Source organism: Mus caroli, chromosome 12, assembly GCF_900094665.2.
Source record: "Mus caroli chromosome 12, CAROLI_EIJ_v1.1, whole genome shotgun sequence".
NCBI classification, from domain to species: domain Eukaryota; kingdom Metazoa; phylum Chordata; class Mammalia; order Rodentia; family Muridae; genus Mus; species Mus caroli.
In genome coordinates this window covers 112,479,141-112,501,361 of record NC_034581.1, presented here as the reverse complement: position 1 = coordinate 112,501,361, position 22,221 = coordinate 112,479,141, and the positions used below count along the sequence as shown (strand labels likewise).

At 41.8% G+C, this 22,221-nt stretch overlaps 1 protein-coding gene across 1 annotated transcript in view; it reads right to left on the bottom strand.

Moving 5' to 3' along the window:
• The window catches only part of Rapgef5 (Rap guanine nucleotide exchange factor 5), a 194,075-nt gene that overhangs the window by 136,223 nt on the left and 35,631 nt on the right, over nucleotides 1–22,221 (bottom strand). Inside the window, exon 7 of the mRNA XM_029484349.1 lies at nucleotides 13,576–13,624. Within this exon, the coding sequence (XP_029340209.1) occupies nucleotides 13,576–13,624 (49 nt within the window). The remainder of the gene's footprint in view (nucleotides 1–13,575; nucleotides 13,625–22,221) is intronic.

The following is a 22,221-nucleotide window of genomic DNA, read 5'->3' as shown; positions in this document are numbered from 1 at the left end:
GTTTGACCTTGAGTGTATAACTAATAATAGATTTATGTACAGGGCACTCTGATTATAATATTTTTGGTACATTACACAGAACTTGGCCCCAGAAGCTGAAATGCTAGAAACCATGTCTCAGGTTTTAGCTAGAAAGCTTGACTCTCCCTGACTGCCTCACTCTAACTTCATACTCACCTCTCAGCTCACCCACCAAGAAACTGTTCGTCAGGTTTGACCTAAGTGCACAAAACATGTGCACTAGCAACACTGTTCTAACCAGAACCACAAACGAAAAAAGAACTTTTCTATTGGTCCCCACATTCTGGGAAGAGGGGCCACCAATGACAGTCTCTGTCTTCCAGTATCCAATTCTCTACAAGAGGAATGAGCCCACATTTCAAGTAATTAATTACCTTTGTCGGGCACTGTAAATGTTACATATCATCACAGAGGTGCTTTGAAGTGCTTGGCTTTTCTTTCTCTCTCTTTCCTTCCTTTCTTCCTTCCTTCCTTTCTCTCTCTCTCTCTCTCTCTCTCTCTCTGTCTCTCTTTCTCTCTTTCTCTCTCTCTTTCTTTCTTTCTTTCTTTCTTTCTTTCTTTCTTTCTTTCTTTCTTTCTTTCTTTCTTCCTGTTTATTGTTTTGTTGTTTTTGGTTTGGTTTGCTTTTGGCTTTTCTTTCTTTCTTTCTTTCTTTCTTTCTTTCTTTCTTTCTTTCTTTCTTTCTTCCTGTTTATTGTTTTGTTGTTTTTGGTTTGGTTTGCTTTTAGCAGGCTTCCAAACACCCACCAAACACCCACCATCTGGAGCACATACTATTATGGTTATTTATTAACTTCGTTGCCAAATAAGTTTCATTTACTCTTAGTGGAAATGACCACATTGAACAATGAAAAGAAAAAAAAGCCATCTTGGTTTGCTTTGTAATTTGCTTAATTCTAAAGAATCCTCAGGTTAAAGGAGTCTGACTTCCAATACTCAATGCCATCGAGTCTCCTGCTATTCAAGAGATCAGTGCAGAGGGTTATTTTCTTTTATAGTAAGACATCGACGGTTATTTATCATTTCGACTTAATAGCTCTAATTACAAAAGACAGTGTCATGGGATTTTTTTTTAAAAAGGCAATTTTCTTTGTATCCCACTGGGAGGCTTAAAAAAATGTACAAAGTGTCTGCTGCATGCATTTCCAATTATTGCTAGGCTTGATCAGTGCTATTGTGCTCTTATTTGTAAGAGCCTTACACTTTCCAGTACCCTTCAACTTTATACTGCTTTGAGAATTGCTGCATCAAGACTCTTAGTATGACTTCATGTCAGTAAGAAAGGAAAGACACTCCGTGCACCACTGAACTGTTCACTGCCCCAGTCCTGGCAAGGATGGGAATGAATATACTATTGACTCTCCAGGAACACAAGAACCATGTCTGGAAATGTTAGAAAGAGTTAGGCAGATGAAAAGGAAAGTATATGTGCCTACAATTAGCATGGTACTAGGCAAAATTCTTCTACAGAGACCATCCTAGGTTATTCGACAATCAAGGAGACAGGAATGTTATATCAACTATCTCGGGAGAAAATGCATACCACCAAAGATCCTCTTGGTTGACAAAAACCACTCATTAAAACAAAAAATGCTCAGTGGTGTTACAAGGCAATTAGGAAAGCCCTGTCCACCCTCAGGTCAAGCTGATGGACTCTGGCAAGCACAACATTCAGACAGTAGTGAAGGGAAGAGAAGGAGAGGGGAGGGGGAGCAGAAGGAAGGGGAGGGGAGGGGAGGGGAAGGGGGATGGGGGGAGAGGAAGAGGGAGGGAGAGGAAAGAGAAGGAAGAATCAAGCCATGTAAAAAAGCCAACCCTGAGAGAACACAGGAGCATCCTTCAGAAGAGCTGTGGGAGTCTTGGGAAGATTCAAGTGGTTGAGATATCACTAAGGAACACATAAGCATGTGAATACTTAGAACAGACATTATATACTTGAAACAGGATGAAATGAAGAGGAGATTATGGAAACATGAGGCAGAAAAGGAGACCCTCACCTTGGAGATGAAGCCCCCTCAGCAAGAAAATTTTCAACAAAATTAAAAACTGCTTAAAACCTTTCTCCTTTCTCAGCTGCAAACTTATAATTTTCTAGGAATCCCTCTGAGATTCCCATTAACAGCGAGAGCACGCCCTAAATGTCTGGAGCAATCTGGTGGCTCCAGTTTGATCTCAGCAGACAGCAATTTCAGTCAAGGCACTTCTGTATCTCACTCACCAAAATAGGGAGCATATGTAGGGGAAGGTCCCAAAATACTTGTTGAACAAAGACATTCCAGAATGCATCCAAAGTCCTGCACACTGTTACCGGTGGGACACGTGAAACGTAAGCTCTTTGAGAGGCCACACCACACTCTTGCGTGGGCTCCTATTGCTTTCAGGAGCCCCTTTCTACTAAAATATCTTTAGCAAAATCTCAATTCTGCTTCATACTAGACACCACTGGAATTCTTAATTCATCAAAGCTACAAATCCCTGCTGGGCCTAAGTTGAGGTCTCTAAAGGATGAAAGGAAGACTTCAGGACGCTGAGGGTAGAGTGCAGAGCTATGTCTTTGCCCCCTCCCTGGTTACACTGCCACTCAACATTTATTCTTCATTAGATCACTTAGAGAGGAAATGGCTAGTCAAGAGAACATCAAGATACATTTTTGTCTTTCTTGTTTGGGTTTGTTTGTTTGGCTTAGTTTTTTTAAGACAGAGTTTCTCTGCATAGCTCTGGCTGTCCTAAAAGCTCACTACATAGAGCAGGCTGGCCTCAGACTCAAGAGATCTGCCTGCCACTGCCTCCTGAAGGCTGGGATCAAAGGTGTGTGCCACCACCACCCAGCACTTTTTGTCTTAAAAGCATTTTTCAAATGTTAGCATATAGGATCAGAAAGATACAAGAAATTAGCCTAGTAACTACAGCAGTTGGTAAAACGTTTGTGCTAGTTCTTGATTTATTAAGATACACTCTTAAGTCCAATTTGTCACACAGCCTTCTAAATATAAGATCAAATACAATTCTTTATTAAAAGAGGATATTGTCAACAAAAGAACACAAATCTCTTTTCCTTGTTCTGTAGTGTCAACAGCAGAGTACGACATTTCTACCACCTCAGTCCTCACAGAAGCATCCTGAACCGGCGTACAACTTTCCCAATCTTACATACACCTGTAAGGGGAGGAATAAGTGATTAAAGTTTCCTAAAATGTGTTGCTGGTGACCAGTGATTGCAGCTACCAGTAGGCCCGCAAAGCTGATCATCCACAGGGACTGCCAGCGTGATTAAATCCACCCATACTGCCCAGCCGGCTGCTCATCAGGTCAACTGCACGGCCAGAAAGAGCCACCAGGTCTTCAGAGCCATGCTGGATCAGAAATGCTTATTTTATAAGCATTTATTGAAATTCTTGAAGCACAGGACTCGAAGATGGTGGAAGATAGTCTTTAAACATAGGGTTCAAAGATGATTTTTTTTAAAAGAAAAAAAAACAATTTAATAATGCAAAGCACTGGCTTCCCTCTCTTTTTTCTGGATCATTAAGAAGTATTATTTTCTAAAGGCTAAAGCTAAGTGAAATGAACTAAACTACTTTATATACCTTTATATTATGATACAAAGAAATAATAACACAGTAATCTGCATCCTCGCTGGACGGTCTATGACTTGCCCAGCTTACAACTAACTGTATTTCACTTTAGTCTTGTCTAGTCCCAGGAATAGTGTTTAGCTGATATCTTTTTACAAATATCAGCTTTATTTTCATAATACTGACACTTTCTAGGAATGGGTAGGAGTTTCCTGACTTGTTGAAGCCCAGGCTGGGAAAACTTAGAGCTGCATGCCACCTGCCCGCTGTCTAGCCAGGGGACTCCCCACAGACCTGGCCCTCCTCAGTAACAACTGCCCCACATGCAATGTATAAGTGTGTACTCAATGCTCAGTGCTCTGACTGACCAGCCCAGCAGCCTCTCACCCTGTGGTCTGTTGTGTGGAGCATGCTCTGACCTGCCCAGAGTACTCCCTCCTCCCCTCCCCTGTCACTCTATGCCTGTTCCTTATAGGGCCATCAGGCTTCCAACAAGACCCATCCCCCACACTCCTGCAGGGGCAGTATTCAAGTTTGACCTCTCCTCTTGCTCAGATTTTTAAACTCCACAGAACCTTGGAGTCATTCAATTTTCTTTTTGGTTTTCAGTTTGTTTCTCCATCATATATGCCTTTAAAATATCTCGAATAAGGTAGTCCTAAGGTTGTGACAAGGTAAAGAGTGAAGATATTGTTACAATAAATAGTTGAGCTGGAAGGAGCACAGTCTACCCTGGTCCTGCAGAATGCAAAGTGGAATCACTCAGGTGATCGCTGTCAGGAGCATACCTGATGGCCAAAGAAGACCCAGAGCTCATTTCCCTTCTAAACTGTAAGATCCCAGACATTTAACTTCAAAAACTACTTCATTAACTGTGGGTTAGGCAGACAGAATGACAGTTAAACTCTGCCAAGGAGACTTACTAATATAACCTTTCTGCTTCTCCACAAACAGAAGCCTACCAAGCCACACTAATAAAGACAAGCACAAACCAGCCCTGGCCATGGGGATCCCTAAAAAAAATGGGGAAAAATATATTTCCTTAAGACACTAACCAACTAATGTTAGCACTAGAACAACTAATCCAAGGAAGAGAACGAGCTGAAGAAAATCTGTTAATTTTGTAAATTGTATGAGGCTTACAGTATCTTACCATCTTAATAAGCTAAGAGGGGGAAACCACTTAAAGGCAGATCCTAGCAGCCTCTCAGAAGATTAGAATAGATTCTTTACCAACAGCAGCCTTGGGTCATTTATGGAACCTATATTGACTGGCAGTTACTTTCATTTCCGTTTGTATGGCAAGATGCAAGTTAAACTTTTTTTCTTCCTACTAATGCTCATTTTAAAAACCTTTTTTCAATTGAAGGTAAACCTGACATGGCCACCTGAACCCTAATTAGTAGTTTTACTGCCAGACAAGAGCTACTAGGGTAATCATTTATTGCTGTCCAGCCCCAGATGTGCCAAGTTTCACTTTCATGCTCTTTTTTAACTAGATGCATGCCAGCTTGCTTTCTTTTTCTTTAAAAAAAAAAAAAATCAAATGTAACTTACATAGGAAGGACCACTCTGCAACTGCAATTCTAATTTAGGCCATGGTAGTGGCCTTGTGTCTTAGCACTTCTTAACTTCACAATAATAACGTTGCCTGCATCAGATGGGCATTGATTTGACAATGTATTATATTTATGAAATATAGGCGATGATTTAAAAACAGAAAGGGACAATGTGTCCCCGTTCTTGCTCACTCTGCTGCATCCCTAGCTATGCGTCTGCATATACAGGGTGCCTGGCTACAAGCAGGTAAAGCATGGATGAGCACAACCCTGGAGAGTTCAGTTCTTATAATTCCTACTTGCTCTCCATTCTTGGTATCAAATCAGACGATGGGATTCTTGAGTATAACAGCACAACTTTTTAGTTATTTTTAGCCCTGACTGATTCCCAAATTGGGAAGGGTTGAGGGGAGTATAACAGAATTATCTTTATTTACCTCCAAAACAATCTTTTTTATTCATACTAGTTCTCTAATCAGAAAACCTCATATTTAATTAAAGCGAGAGACAAAATGAAAGCACCACTGTTCAAATCTCATGGATGTTATCCGCCTTCGAGTTACTGAGCAGTAACTTGTGAATTATGATATGAAGAGAAGAGCAGCAAGGGTTGCTACGGTAGAGACAAACAGCCATTATTGACACATCAGATTCTTTTATCAAATGTAGTTGGAATTCATTTCAGTTCAACACTTGGGGGAAGACATAGAATTCTCATATTAAAAAAAAAAGTCAAACAGAAGAGATAAACAATATGAAAGTTGATCAACTGGTTTTAAATTTCACATGGATAGACCAAGAAGAAGCAATACAATCAATATTGAAGGAAAGAACAAAGTTGGAGGGCTGATCTTTCTGGTCTTAAAACACATACAGAGCTACAGTAATCAACACAGTATGGTACTGAATGGAATAACAGACTCCCAGATCAATGGGGCAGAATGGAATCTAAAAAAGACCACATAAAGACTGGGAGAATGCTTCAAGTTCAACTGCAAAGAAAGGACATAAATATGGACAAGAATCTTGGAAAAAGATAGAAAAGCAAAGATAGTCTTCTTAACAAACAGCACTAAGACCAGGTAAATCTAGGCCTTATTCATGTGCATCACAAAAAACAAACTCAAAATGGACCACAGCCCTAAAGAGAAATCACAAAACCTATAAAACTGCCAGTCAGTGACACTGACAAGATCTAAATGACTTTGGCTTGGCAGTAATTTTTTAGACACAGCATTGTAGGATGATCCATGAGAGAAATAATTGGCAGAGAGGACTACATTAAAATACAAAACACCATCAAGAGATTCAAAATCAAGCCACAGACTGGGAGAATGCTTCAAGTTCAACTGCAAAGAAAGGAACAAGCCAACTAGGAAACAGGAATAACAGCTGACTGGGCATCACACTGAGGAAGTTACACAGGTGGCAACCAGCACAAGAAGAGATGCTCATCACTGGGAGGTGCTAGAGAATTGCAAATGACAGCAACTGTAGGAGGAAAAGCAGAGAGATGGGAGAGCGAACACACAGCATTGGAAGGATCCATGAAGCTGACTAAAGACTGAGGCAATGTATACTCTCACCATGGGTGCAGGCACTAGAAAAGATCTGGTATGGGACCCAGCAAACACATATAAGTGTTCAACTAAAAGGAGAAAACCTGAACACAAAACCTGCAGAGGGGGGCTAGAGAGATGGCTCAGATGGTTAAGAGCACTGACTGACTGACTGCTCTTCTGAAGGCCCCGAGTTCAAATCCCAGCAACCACATGATGGCTCACAATCATCTGTAATGAGATCTGAGGCCCTCTTCTAGTGTGTCTGAAGATAGCTACAGTGTACTTAGATATAATAATAAATAAATCTTTAGGCCGGAGCGAACCGTAGCGAGTAACCTTCATTCCCAGCAACCACATGATGACCCACATCAATCAATACAGGTACAGTGTACTCATATGCATAAAATAAATAAAATAAATCTTTTATTTAAAAAAAAAACCTGCAGAGGTGTTTGGGCACCAGCACTCACAACTTGTACAGCTTGAAAGTAACTGGTATTTTTTTTTTAGCAGGTAAATGGATACACAGTGCTAATCCAGACTACACAGCATCGAATCTGAATGCATACTGTTGGGCTGAATAACCCAATGAAGAATAACCACAGCCTGGGTAATCCCACCCATGGGAGAAGGCAGAACTGCAGAGTTACAAAGGGGGTGGTACAGTGGTTATGAGGCCAGGGGAGGAAATGAGCAGGCTTAGCACAAAGGACTCTTTTTTTTTTTTTCCCTTTTTCAGTGCTTTGGATCAAACCCAGAACACTGTGCACGTTAAGCAGCTGCTCTGTCACTGAGCTGTATCTTCAGTCCAAACAGCTCTCACGTGTTAGAATGCCTTCAGAGGTCTTAATGAAACCTGACAAATTAGAAATGTATTAAGAATAAGGAAAGTACTTACTCACTGTGTCTTACTATAAAGCCTGCTTCATACTTAAATCTCTGTGTGTCTGTGTGTGTATATGCATGTGTGTGCATGTACACAACTAAACCTCCACCTCACACCGCATGCAGAAATAAGCTACAGTGGCTTTCTGCCATTTGTAAGAAAGACCAAACTGTAAAACTACCCACACTCATTGACCTGGCTAGTCTAATTTTAGTCACTTTAAGAATATAATGGACAAGGATTTAAAAAAACTGTTGAAGAATACATGCTTTCAGCTTTTTAACTATTATTTATGCCCAGGGCAGGATGTGATTACGTAGGTCTAGGAACATAGCTCAGTTACTATAAAGCTCTTCTAGAACACACAATACTAAGGGTTTGAGCCCAACCATCCATAAAAGTAGTGCTGCACACCTGTAACCCTCGTACTGTACTCCTGTAATCCTAGTACTCAGAAAATAGAGAAAGAGAATCCCAAGCTAAGGTCATCCTTGGCTGCAGCGAGTTTGAAACCAGCCTAGGATAATAAGACGCTGTCTCAAAAGCAACAGCCCATGCAAAGCAACAATGGCTTGCACAATTTGCATACTATGTGCAGCTAATCAAAACGATCATCCAAGGCTCCATTATTGCCGTAAATATCCTGTAAAAATGGATTGTGTATAGCTATGACAATTTGCTCAATGGAGCAGAAAAAGTAGAAATATATATACACACAAATGCGCATAAAGGAATTTCTTTTTGTACAAAAGTTATCCACTACAGTTCCAACAAATGTTACAATAGTTTCACAGGTACAAAATGAAACAAAAACAAAACAAAGTAACAAAAAAACTGTAACAAAAGTCTCATACATTAAACCAAATCACCTCAGAGTAGAACAAAGATTTAAAGGCAAACATACAATTGTAAAATCTTTAGGAAACAGCACACACACACACACACACACACACACACACACACACACACACACACAAAATATCTTTAGGATGAATCCTAAGCAAAGTGTTTATAGACTTACTAAAAAAATGACCCAGAATAGAAAAGTACATTATATTTTTTTCCTTCTATTTTTTATTTCCCTTTCTTCCTCCTCCCCTTCTACTCCATTTTTTGTGGAGTAAAGTTTTATTTATTATGTAACAATTTAATACATATATAATGTGTTTCTATCAAATCCACCCCCACTCCTCCCCACCAGATCCTCGAGCCTACCTCACCCCCCAATCCCTTTTCCATTCCAGGTTTCTGAATTCTTTTTAAACCCATGGAGTACACTTAATACTGCCAGCATGACAGGGTTGAGTACCAGAGAATGGGCTGTCCATCAGAAGGCTGAAGCTAACCCATACTCTGTCCCCGGGAGAGTGGCTATAGCAAACCCATAGGCCTCTTGGGGAGTTTCCTGAAGCACGGTTTCCTTGCACAGCCCAGACTGGCCTCAAGCTGGTGACTCTCTGGCCTCAGCCTCCTATGAGCTTGGATTATAGGCATGTACACTACACCCAGCTTAATAAATTGAACTTTATCAAAATTGAACACTTTCTCTCTGAGAGGATGAAAAGATGAACGGTAGACTTCAAGAAAGTATTTTTACCATATAATAATAAAGGATTATAGACATGTACACTACACTCAGCTTATTAAGTTGAACTTTATCAAAATTAGACCCTTTCTCTCTGAGAAGATGAAAAGATGAATGGTGGACTTCAAGAAAGTATTTTTACCACATAATAATAAAGGATTAATAGCCAGGATATATAAAAAACATGGAAGTCAATGGTTGAATTATTAAAATGCTGTGGTATACTGAGACTGTAGGATATTAGTCATCAATAAAAGGGAAGAAAACACTGGCATTCAACTAGAAGAAACCCCCAGAGAGTCATGCCAGTGAAAAGGCAATTCCAAAAGATTAATACTCCAATTTCATTTATACAGTGACATGACAAATATAGACTGGCCCAACTTGAGACCCATCCCATGGGCAAGAACCAATCCCTGACACTATTAATGACACTGCTATGCTTACAGACAGGAGTCTAGCAATAACTGTCCTCTGAGAGGCTCCACCTTGCAGCTGATGGAAACAGATACAGAGACCCACAGGCAAACATTGGACTAAGCTCAGATAGTCTTGAGGAAGAGTTGGGGGAACCCAGATGGGACAGGGACTTCCTACAGGAAGACCTACAGAGTCAACTAACCTGAACTCTTGGAGCTCTCAGGGACTGAACTAGCATCCAAAGATCAAACATGGACTGGACCTGGGCCTCCACTCCCATATGTAGCAGAAGTACACCTTGGTCTTCATGTGGGTCCACCCAACAACTAGAGTAGACACTGTCCCTGACTCTGTTGCCTGCCTATGGATCTTGTTCCCTAACTGAGCAACCTTGTCTGGTCTTGGTAGGAGTGGATGTGCCTAGTCCTGCAGTGACTTGAGGTACAAGGGTGGGCTGGTACCTGGGGGGGGAGGACCTCCCTCTTCTCAGAGGAGAAAGGGGGCGGGTAAGGGGCTGTATGGGGGGGGACTAGAAGGGAGGGGCCTTCAATCAGGATGTAAAGTAAATAAAAAAGGGGGAAGAAATTTTAAAAAGAGAGAAAAAGAGAAGTGGAGAATAGTTACTGATACCCATAAATTATAGGTGAAAATTCAGAAAGTTAGGATGGCAGATCATGAGGAGCCTTGTGAAGATGGAGATGTCATGTCAGTGTTGGCCTGGCTGTGGTTCTGCACCACAGCATTGCATGCATTGCTGTTAGGGTGTGAGTGTAAAGAATACTTGGTGCTGGGTGAGGGGACATCAGTGTTCTTTGGGGATTCAGGCCCAAACAAGTTGCCCACACTCCATACAAACATGCACACAGCAATAGCACCAAACAGACTAAGTGGTTTAAAATTCAAAAGAGAACATAATATAAGATGGGGGATCGAGAATGAGCTGGAGAGGAGAGATGGGGCTGGATTTGATTAGAGCACACATATACACATATGAAATTCTCAAAGAATAAATTAGAAATATTTATAAAGGGTGCTTGGAATCTATCATTTATTGCAAATGTGTTTGAATCTATAATTAACTCAAAATCTATACATAAATCCATAGTAATATTGACAAGTTAATAGAAGAATATCTAGAAATATATATAACAAAAAGATTAATGTCAATGCTAGTGAGATGATATGAGAGTTTTCGGTTTTTCAAATATGAAAGTAGAATAAAATTTTTCCAATGACCACACTCTAATAGTAAGAAAAATAAAAACAATCTATTTTTATTATGAAAAAGAAAAGGAATATATACCATCGTACCCATTTCACTGAATATTTTACTACATAGACCAATGAAAAGATCTTAAGAATTACTTCGGCCTTTTCATTCCTTCTTGTTTGAGTGTGTGTGTGTGTGTGTGTGTGTGCAAGTGTGTATGATTAACATGCTTATGTGGGTGTGTGATTACATGTATGCATATGTATACATGTATAGGCTACATCTGGTGTCTTCTTCATGTGGGTGTACACATGTATGCATACGTATACATGTATAGGCTAGAGGTTTACAACTGGTGTCTTCTTCAACTGTTCTCCACCTCATTTATTAAGACAGAGTCTCTTGCTAAACCTGGAGCTCAATGACTCTGCTAGGACAACAGTCACTAAACAGGGTTCTCTGCCTCTGCCTCCCCAACCCTGGGATCACAGACACAAGCTACCAAGCCTAGCTTTTATGCAGTTGTGCTACCATGAACTTAGGTCCATGTTTGCAAGGTAAGCTCTTTACCAACTGAACCATGTTCCCAGCAGATGTCTGTATTTTCTTACCACTAATGGAAGCAACACAGATGCAGACTTACTGAATATCTAGTTCAAATGATAGAGAGCTTGCCTAGGAAACATGAAGCCTGGATTTGGTCATGATTTCAAGACCACCTTAGGGTACATGAGGCATTTCACAAACGAGAGAAAGTGATCAACGCAATAAGAAGTCCCTTAATCTTCGAGGGTATCCTTGCTGACATCCTGTGACTAGACCTGACTGGAGCGACAGGAACAAGGACTTGGGGATGTTAGAATACTCTGAAAAGCTGTCCTCCTAACCAGATGCTATGGTTTTAATCCTTGCATTTGGGCAGCAGAGGCAAGTGGATCTCTGTGAGACTAAGATCAACCTGGTCTACATAAAGAGTTCCAGGTCAGTGAAAATTATATAGTAAGACTGTGTCTTAACAAACAAACAAACAAACAAAAAACAAAAACAACAATGAAGAAACCCCACTTTCCTGAAAAGCTATGAATTTATGTACCCATCCTTCCTGTGTGTGTTGGGGGGGGGGTGTAAGATCACATCTGCATCTGAAAAGCTTCCAAGTTGTGTAGATCATGGTAAGAAAGCAGTCTAACTTCCTAAGGTGAGGCACACTTTACTTCATACAAGTCTTTCCTACGTGCATGGGCAGGTTTTACTTAATGCCCCCCCCCACCACAGAGCAGCCATTTCTTAGTCCACAATCCACACATCTGTCTCTATGCTGTGCTCACTCACCTCCAGCCCCTCTTGTGTCTTTACTGTCCTTCAAACACAACATGCACACGTCAGCTCACAAGCTCAACATCCTCTGTGCTTTCTTTCTGCCTCTTTCTCTAGCAATGGTCACTCTATGTTTACCTTTCCGAACTTACTTTGACACCTTAAGGGTAAAATTCTATACTAAAAGATGTAGCTATGGCAACTTGCGCAGACTTCAAGGATCAAGATCAACAGCAGTCCCCTTAGATTTCTCTAGATTCCTCTTAGAATCCTTAAACTGTGTCTTCTCTAGTGAGGCTTCCTTCCTCCTCTGCTGTCTCAAGCTGCCCCCCAAACAAGCTCTGCTTACACACAGCCTTGAGATCCTATTTGCAGCCTTCCCTCTAACGCCTTCATAACACTTGGTCTCTGTGTCTTTAATCAGCAAAGCCATCAACATTACATGCATATAATGAATGCACACATATTAATATGTGCTTGATGCAAAAAATAACCAAGGAGTAAGCAAAGCTTAAGAGTATCTGGAAACAAACATGCAAGCACTCAGTTCATGCTAACACATTTCCTCTCTGTTTTTCAAGTTTATCCTCATTTTGTTGCCATGTTTCTGGCTAAAATGTTGTCTTCCAGTGCACAGATCCAAGCCACGCTGTTGCTGATCTCTATTCAGCACCAATCTCCTCCCCTTGAACATGGGGGAGAACATAAGATGCACTTCTGATATCTCCCCTCCCTAAGCAAGCTTTTCCCACACGACTGAGCCTCCATTTCCTTTTGTATTTTCGCCAAAAAATGTTTTCTGTTCTCCTCCAAAGTATACTTGGAAGCCTCCTTTCGCTCTCCACATATTATTTCCACAGATTATGTCTTACAAATATAAGGCTATATCTATATTATCAGTTCTATGAAAAAATGTTTGCTATGAAATGTCTTTGAATAAATGGTTTTTAGAGAAATTATTTTGAATTTAAAAAAATGTCTTAAGTCCACCAATAAGCATGCAGATCTCTGTGATTCTGAGGCCAGCCTGGTCTACAGAGAGTGTTCCAGGGTACCCCAGGCTATGTAGTCAGACCCTGTCTCAAAAGCATGAAAGCATTCATTGTTCTCTGTCATTACATTGCATGATGTAAAGGAATTTAATTACTTTAATCATCAGCTTTGATCTCTTTCCTACTTTCACTAGACTATTAATATTTTTATTTATTTTTTTGTCAAAAGTGGAAATAAATTAGGGGAGAGGGGTAAAATTTTACTTTGAAGTGTTATCCATTTCACTGTATACTAAATAGACTGTAATATAAATGCTTCAAGATATGGTGATGTTTTTCTGCATTCTATTGCAAGCATCCTGAAGTACCCTCAGTGCACACCGGCACTGATGTATGAAATTCCCCCAAAGGGCTACAATCTCCCTCCAGCCCATGAGAGATTACTCACCAGACTTTCTTGCTTTCAAAGCAATAACAGCCGCCAGCTCTCTCTGCACCTAAGAAAATATTAGGGAAAGAAATCATATTAGAATAAGAAAAATGGAGCCATCAAGGCAGCACATTGTAGCTAAGCAGCCCACATTAGGAACTGCCGCAGGGAGATTTAATCTTGCTACCATCACTGACTTCTCTTCTCTCCTTAGTATGTGAGGAAAAACTGAGGCAACATTTCAGACCAAAAAACCTGGAAGAAATCATGCAGATTTACTTTTTAAGTGAGTGACACTTCATTTTAAAAATATCATCTTTAAAAAGGCCATTTGCCAAAGGGTGCCCGTCGTGAACTATGCATAGTGTGATGAGTACTTTAGAAACATAACCACATAGCACTTGGAAACAGATATGAACTGTTAGTAATGATATTCGGGCAAGCACAGTAAATATTATGTATCCCTGAGGATGCTAGTTTGCATTAGCATCCCTAGAAGCACTGAGGTGGGTGGGACTACATTAATAGACTTCTGCTCCGATACAATGAACTCTTGCTACAGGCGGAGCAGGTGACAGGAGCCATTCAGGATAATACGAAACATAAAAGGAAGGGACACTGCCACAGGGCAGAAAGAATGGGAACAGCCAACACTTAAAAATCCCTAGTGTCTTTAAGCATAGTGTCTGTCTTCCAGAAATTTAGCATGCATATGCTGATGCCCTCCCCAGTGTGAATGCTTAAATCTGTGTTTTAAAACTTCCTCAAGGAGGAACATAAAAGTCCTAAAGGCTAAGAGTATTTATTATCAAGAGTAACATAAACACAATCTAAGAAATCCACGTTTGGTAGCAATAAAAAAATTTTACAATGAGTGAGTTCTCATCAAGGCACAAACTCTTTGTGTATGTGTGTGTACCTGAATATATTACAGTAATGACACTTTAAAGGGGAACATGGGAGCTCAAGGTTAAGCTGCAGATTTGCCATTCAAATTAATTTCATTTATATTCATTTACTGGAAGGCAAGAGTGTTAATGTGTTAGACTCTGACTCCACCCAGGACCATTTCCCAGTGGTCCTAGCATAGGCATCCTGAGGAAGGAAGCCTGCTCAGCTAGTTTTACTGACACACTTTCCCAGTGGTTTGGCATGAATGCCATTCGAAAGTGAATACTTCTGATTTCACTGATTCTTTAATGACTGAGACTCTCACAACAATTACACAATAGTAAGTAGGCAATCGGTCTCTTTCTCTCCAACCTTGGGGGCCTGGAGTCTGAAATGCTCATGAGTGAAAAGTTTATGGGGAAAGAATGAGGTGGAGAGGAGACTGTGGAAGTGAGAAGTAATGAGCGACCTCAGGAAAACCTTTATAAAGTTGTGTTTGCTCAAATGAATAAAAAAAAAGTAACAAAATAAAGTATCAATCACTGATTGTTTTGTATTTTGAGTTGTGTATAAGGTTTATGATTGTAGCATTGCCATCTGCTCTAGGGTTTTCTTCCTTCACAGTGCCCACAAGTTTTGGGGAATGGAACAAAGTTGCAGATTGTGAACATTCACTGGCATCTTATCAATGGCTACCTAACCCATGACTTCCCAGGAAAGGCTTCACTGTGAGTCAGAGACAGAAAAGCAGCAGAAATGGAAATGATGGAGGAGCTGGATCATGGAACTTGCTCCTAGAAAGTCAACGTCAGCCTTCCCATCTCAGCTGGGGCTTTCCACACCTAAATGCCTTCTTTGGGGTCTTCAGCCTTTACTCTCTAGGGTTCAAAATAAAATAGTTCAGAAAAGAAAAGCAGTGTGCTTTCAGTTATGTAACACTACATTGTTTGCAAGGATTTGATGAGAAAGCCAATAATAAAACCGTAGAAGAGAGGGGCAGGAAGACAAGAAACAAGCAACAAGAAAGGACTGCAGTTTAATCTGGGAAGAGTCTATCCTATCTGGGAAGAGCCTAGCCCTTTTCCACATGAAGTACATGAAGTTACTGTGCTCACTACACTCTCTGAATGTCTACACTGAGTGTCTACACATGGCAGGATGTAGATCAGCTCTACCAGGAGGAAAAAACTGCCTCCCTACTTACTTCTTTCTCCAAAGCACAAAAGGGAAAGTGCTGCCCAAGCAAGACACAAACTAGATCTGATCCCATTATATGTCCCATGACACCTTCCCAGGCTTTGTCTGTTCCTAAACACCTGGCAGTTGTGTCATTAATTATTTTGAATTGTGTGGCTGCTGCTTGTCTTCTGAACTGGATGCTCCATGGAGGTAAGAACCTATTTGTTTCTTGCTGACATTATCTGAAGGGATGTTCCTTCAGTGAAAGACAGTGGGTAAGTTAAAAAAAGAAAAAATTCCCTTGAGAGACTTAGGGAGTGGAAAAGTCACCTGAGGATGAAAGGAAACATTAAAAGAAAAGGCATTCACCCCACAAACTATGCCAGCAAGAATCTTTGGTGTTATTTCATGACAGGGTTTGTCTATGTAGCTCTGGCTGTCCTGGAGCTCTGTACCAGGATGGCCTGGAACTCAGAGATCCTCCTGGAGTGCTGTGCACCACTCCACCCAGCTTAGAATTCTAAGAATATAGTGCAAGGACTTAATCTCCTCTGCAAATTGTTAGTTGCTCATATTTAAGGAATATGAGCAACTGCATGCTGCTAGTACTAAGGGACCTGTTAGCAACAAGGAAGAAATGCTGTAGTCTAGAACCAGCAAAGCCTGCAGAGGCAGTGTTCCAACTACAACTTCTCTAGGGGACCAGCAAGGACCACCCAGCTGAGTGTTTGCCAAATGCCTGGTAAGTATTTGAAAGGGTTCTTTAGGGGACAATGGGTTGTTCCCTTTAGTCTCTATACTCTTTTCCTGTGATTCAATGCTGTGCCCAGGGATGAAAGCCAGTGCTCTCCTCAACCAGACACTGTTTTTCTCCAGGACTCCATATTTCCGTCTTATACTCATCTCATCTGGCACTCTATCTTTACTTTTCATTTTGCTCTACCCCAATTTAATTCATTTGTAAGGAGCATGGTCTTCACTGTGTCTCACAGATAAAAATGATCCCATAATTCAACCAAACGATTAGAATCACTTGGTATATCACAGGCTGATACACTCAGTTACACAGAAAACTGCAAGGATGCTTTTTTATAAAGCTTAACTTTAATTTAAAATACAGTTTATTCAATATACAAAACTACTATATATCATTCTAAGCACATGCAGTTGAGGTCTTGGTTGCTGTCATGAAGATCTAAATAGAGGCTGACTCTGGACTGGGAAGGCACAGCCTGCAGATTTCCCTCTCTTCTGGTTAACTGTCAGAAACTAGAGTTTGCAACATGTTGAAATGCTTTGGCTTTCAACTCTGTAAACAGCAGGATCAATCCTCAGTAGCACTGGCAGTCATCAGGAAGTGGATCCAGTCTTATCTCTAATGCTGTCTTCTCTGTATTCTCCCTGGTACTTCAGCAGTATCCCCCAAATGCTCAGAAAGCTGTTGTGGATCACAGCAAGACAGGAGACCAACTGGAAGCCTCAAATGCAAACACAAGGACTGAAAGAGGTTAACTAAGAAAACGTGGGCCAGCTTTCTGACAGAAGCCTCTTTACAAACAAGGGGTGAAGCTGGGTAGCTCAGTGAAGGTCATTCCGGGAGGACGGAGCAGTAACGGTAAAAGTATTTCTATAATTTGAAACTAATTTAAATAGAACCAACAGTGAACAATTTTGTAATGGTTTTTAGTAAACCTAGAAATAGTTATGATTACGTTAATTTAAAATATAATATAAATTTTTTAAGACACAGGTGTCTCAAATATGAGTACGTTTTTTTCACAATTTGTGAAAATAATATGAAAAAAAAAACAAAAAAACAAAAAAGTCTTGAGTTTTACTCCCAAATATCCTAAGTCTTAAACCACTCTAAAAGCATAAGCTAAGGAGTGAAGTATGGCTCAGTAGTTAGGAACACTGGAAGCAGAAGGCCAGGGTTCAATTCCCAGCTACATCTGTACAGCTATAACTTTAACATAGGTTCAAGCTATAAAGACATGATAGTTTTAATTGACCACAAGCATTGTGTGAACGAATGATGAGAACCGGATTACTGAGAATGGTCAGGATTTTCAGGAATATGGCCAGAGGAGCTGACAGCTAAAATGTAGGTTTAAAGAAAACCAAATAGTTGTCCACTAAAAATGCAGTGTAGCCGTTATCTGAACAAACTCCTTTCTTCTCTAGCTTCTTTATCCTACAGGCGTAAGATATGTACACTTGTAAGATGGACTGACCAACCATCCCTCCCAGCTGAGTAAAGTCCTATGGTTCTCCAATAGCATCAGCAGCACTCTGCATCCATTCCTGAAACTGCTTCTGCAGCTGGGAGTCTCTGAGACTTTTACAGACCATAAGCCTTCGGCCATGGCCTCTTTTGTTCATCATCCCAGCTCTGGCTCCAGGTTCAGCTCCCAGACATACATTTTAACTAAAATGCAAATGAAGTGGTGGCAGCTCATGAGAAGACATAGAGGGACTCGGTCATCAAAGGTGAAGGGTGAAGTTTAGGTCAACTGACACGTGTTGCAAAAGGCATGTTTTACTCAGTCTGTGAATTTTCAGAAGACCAGAGCTGTCTGTGGTAAAGATGCTTCACAGTGAGGTTTAGTAGAGGACTCTTTACGCAGGAAGATAACCGGAAGGCTCCAAAACCAGAAAAGTTGTTTCATGAATAACTCCCTTCCTCATCTCCCCCACATGGGGGTGTTTATATTCTCTGGAAGAGCGTTGTTAAGTTTCAAACCCAGAACGAATGGCTGAGGTGCGTAGCAGACCTGGCCTCCCAGTATCCCTCAGTCCCTACCCGTTACAGGATATGACTGGTATACCCCACTCTCTCAAGCCCAGGGGCTTGGCTGCCATTGACCCAGAGGCTCTTCCCTATATAACCCAGACATTTTGGTTACCCACCCTTTTTGTACCTTTGGTCTCCTGGCTGCACCCCTGGCTCTCCTCTCTCTCCTTTCTCTTCCCTTCTTCCTTTCCCCATAAGGACCGGCTCAGTCTGGTCATGTCCACTCTGGACTCTCAGATGTCTCTGATGAGTTTGCTTATTCTCTCCCACCTGTCAGTTATAAACATTCTCCTCCACCATCCCTAGGAAAAGTTATGTCCTTTCCTTTCATTTTTTTATCTTTTCATTCAGCAGTGGCATCTGATGCCCTGAAGGTGAAAAGCTGGCAATGCTATGAACAAATAATCTAGGAAAGAAATGTGCAAGAGCAACTGCTGGAAGCCATTTGTTGATAAATTGCATACTTTTTTTTTTTCCGGTACGAAGTGCAGAATGAAACCACAAATGTTTTAAAGTATTATCAAAGCAAGTAAAGGCCGATGTCCTCTCTCTTTTAAAAACATTTCAAACACATGCTTTCATGTGCCTTTTATTCCATATCATATTTCAGTCCTTGTGTAGAAAAGCCTTTTCTCGATTATTATACTTTTTGGAGATAGGGCTAGTCTATGTAGAAACTGAACAGACTAGTGTTCTTCTGTGGCCTCCCTTCCCCCAGCCTGGAACCTGCTTGCTCAAGGGTGGAGCTACCTGTTCATTCGTCCTGCCACGCCTACTGCTGGAACCTGCCTTTGCTGCCTGGAGGCACACACGTGTTCGTCCTGCTACTGGACCCTGAGTTACTTGGCGGGATATTGGGTTCCCTCCCCCTTCCTTTATAACTGAGTGTCTGAAAACAGTAAAATTGAGCCTTGATCAGAACGTTTGTTGTCTTGGCTCCATTCTTTCTTTCGCCCCGTCTAGATTCCTCTCTTTTCAGTTCGAACTGCCATTCTCAGTTGAACCGTTCGTGTTGTGGACTGCGGGCAGGCCGCAACATTCTTCCAGTCAAAGCCCAGACACTTTAGTGATACCACCTGTAGAATGGCCTCCTTGCAGGGATATTACATCAGGAAAACTCATATTAAGACAAAACCCGGCCAACTAAGGTCCTTCCCAACTAGAAAGTCCATCTATAGAATTCATTAGCACACAAGGACCTCCTCAAAGAACAAGAGCCAGAACTTGGAATGCAAAAGCAGGAAAACCTACTTATTGTATGCCACCTTGAGAGCAATTGTAGCCCTCAATTGTAGCAGTAGAGTGTCACCCGGGCCCTCTGTTTCACAGGACAGCTGTGAGACTAACTCAGATAATGTGAAAGAAGATCAAGAACAGCAGCTTGATTCAGAGTGTCACTTGACTGTTAGCTATCAGTGACACCGTTACATTGTAATTAGGATCTTTGAAGTGAAGTGCTTAAACCCCTTCTTCCCACTCAACTGTGAAGTCCTTGCCAGTGACTACTGCTTCTGCTCACTGTGAATTCCACATGCCTGGCCCACCCCCACTGTCATAGCAAAAAAAGAAATAAAGACTAAAATGCCTTATAAAGATGCAATGAGCAGTATTCCAGGTGCTTCTGTCCCCAGAGTTTACCTCAAAAATAACTCTGAAGCTTTCAGGTAGGCACGGAGGACACACCAGTCATAGAAATTCACTTTGCAACTTCAGAGGTATCCATCACCTTAACTTCCTGTGGCCTGGCAGCTCTGGCAGTCACAGGGAACTGTTATATTATGAACCAGGGGATTACCAGGCACACACTCTACAAGGAGCATGGAATACGTTTATATCTCTGCCACAGTAAATCATCATGGATTTGACTGCTGAAATCTGATCTTGCTGTGAGTCGGAAGTTCAGGTCGGGCTCGACCAGTTCCTCTACTTAGAATCTCAAGGGGTTCCTCGGGGCAACACTTCATAGCGCAACCTCAATGCATTCTCAAGCTCACAGAGATAGGTGTGGGCAGAATCCAATGCCTGAATCTACAGGATAGGGGAATCTATTTCCTTACAGATAATACCTGAATCCAATCTCTGCATCTGAAGGGTGGGGCATCTGCTTCCTTACAGAATGTGCCTGAGAGCTGCATTTCCTTTTCAGTATTTCTGTTGGGTTGTTTACTGATAGTAATATACGCTGAATTTCAAATGTTGGAAGCTGTAGAAAGGTAGAAGTGAGGGAAGCATGCAGAGTACCAGTGTCTCAGCAGCTTCTCCTAAATGCACACACTGAGTGCACCTGGATGCTAATTACCAGGTGTAAGTTATGAAAAGCGATGGCCTAGATATTGCCAAAAGGTGATTCAAGTCTGATTCTGGGTTTTAAGAAAGGACTGTCCCCTCCCTGCTGCCCCTTACCACTTATGGCAGTCACTCCAGAGAGCTGGCCCTGCACCCCACTGGGCAGCACAGTAAAGCTGGCCCTGGTGGTAGGGGTGTGGGTGGGGTGCAGGTGATGCAGCCCCAAGGGCAAGAGCATGGGAGAGCTTGCCCCTCCACTCGTCTACATGGTGTGGGTGTGGGGTGATGCCCTCTCCCCTTAGTCACTCCCCATCACTTGCAGTAGTTGGGAGAGCTGGCAGGAAGAGCCTGAGAGTAGGAGATCTGGCCTTGCCCCCTCACTAGCTGTAGCACTCGGGAGAACAGACTCCATACCTTGCTGGGACAACACAGTGGAGCTGGCCCTTATGGGAAGACACAGGTAAGCCAGCCCTAACTAAGGGTGTGAGGGTGTGAGAGCTAGCCCAGCCCATGGCAGGCTATAGCAATTGAGAAAGTGAGCTCTACACTTGACTGGGCAGCACAGCAGAGCTGGCACCTGGAGGCATAGGTGAGGGTGAGCTGGCCCATGGGGATGAAAACAGGAGAGCGACTCTGCCTCTTGTCAAAGGTGGCATTGGGTGGCCTAGCCAGAGCAGTGCTGGAGAGCTGACCCTAGTGGTTCAGATAAGGGAAAGATGGCACACTGACCAACTCAGCTGGCCCACCCCCAAATCATTATCATCTGTGAACTGTTGGGAAGTGTGAAAGGACCAGTCCTGCTTGCTGATCTAAAGCTGCAGGATGCCCATGACCCCAGGCAGCAACTGGAAGACCCAGAGAAGTCCCAGTGAGGATCCAATATTGGTGTCACAGAAGCCAGAGATCTAAAACCAATGACTCACTGCAATGAGCATTTGCAAGTGAAGACATGTGGGAAAAGGGATTTTCTCTGGGACATACTGTGACATAGCTACCACGATAAGATGTTTTCTATGCTTTGTTTTGGTTTGTATGTTTGTATGTTTCTATTTTGGGCGGAGGCTACAAGGGTGAAGGGCAGATCTGAGATGATTGGGACTGGCGTCCATGATGTAAAACTCACAAAGAATCAATAAAAAGTTTTAAAAAGAGAGAGAAAGGACCTCACAGAATTGTCAGCATAGTGAGAGGCTTGAGTCCCTACACAGAGTACAGAATGTAAATTAATAAAGCAACAAGGGGCTGGAGAGGTGGCTCAACAGTTAAGAGCAGTGACTGCTCTTCCAGAGACCCTGAGTTCAATTCCCAGCAACCTCATGGTGGCTCACAAACATGTGTAATGGGATTCGGTGCCCTCTTTTAGTGTGTCTGAAGACAGTGACAGTGTATTCTTACTTAAACTTTTTTTTTAATTTTTTATATTTTTATTACATATTTTCCTCAATTACATTTCAATGCTATCCCAAAAGTCCCCCATAGCGCCCCCCACTTCCCTACCCACCCATTCCCATTCT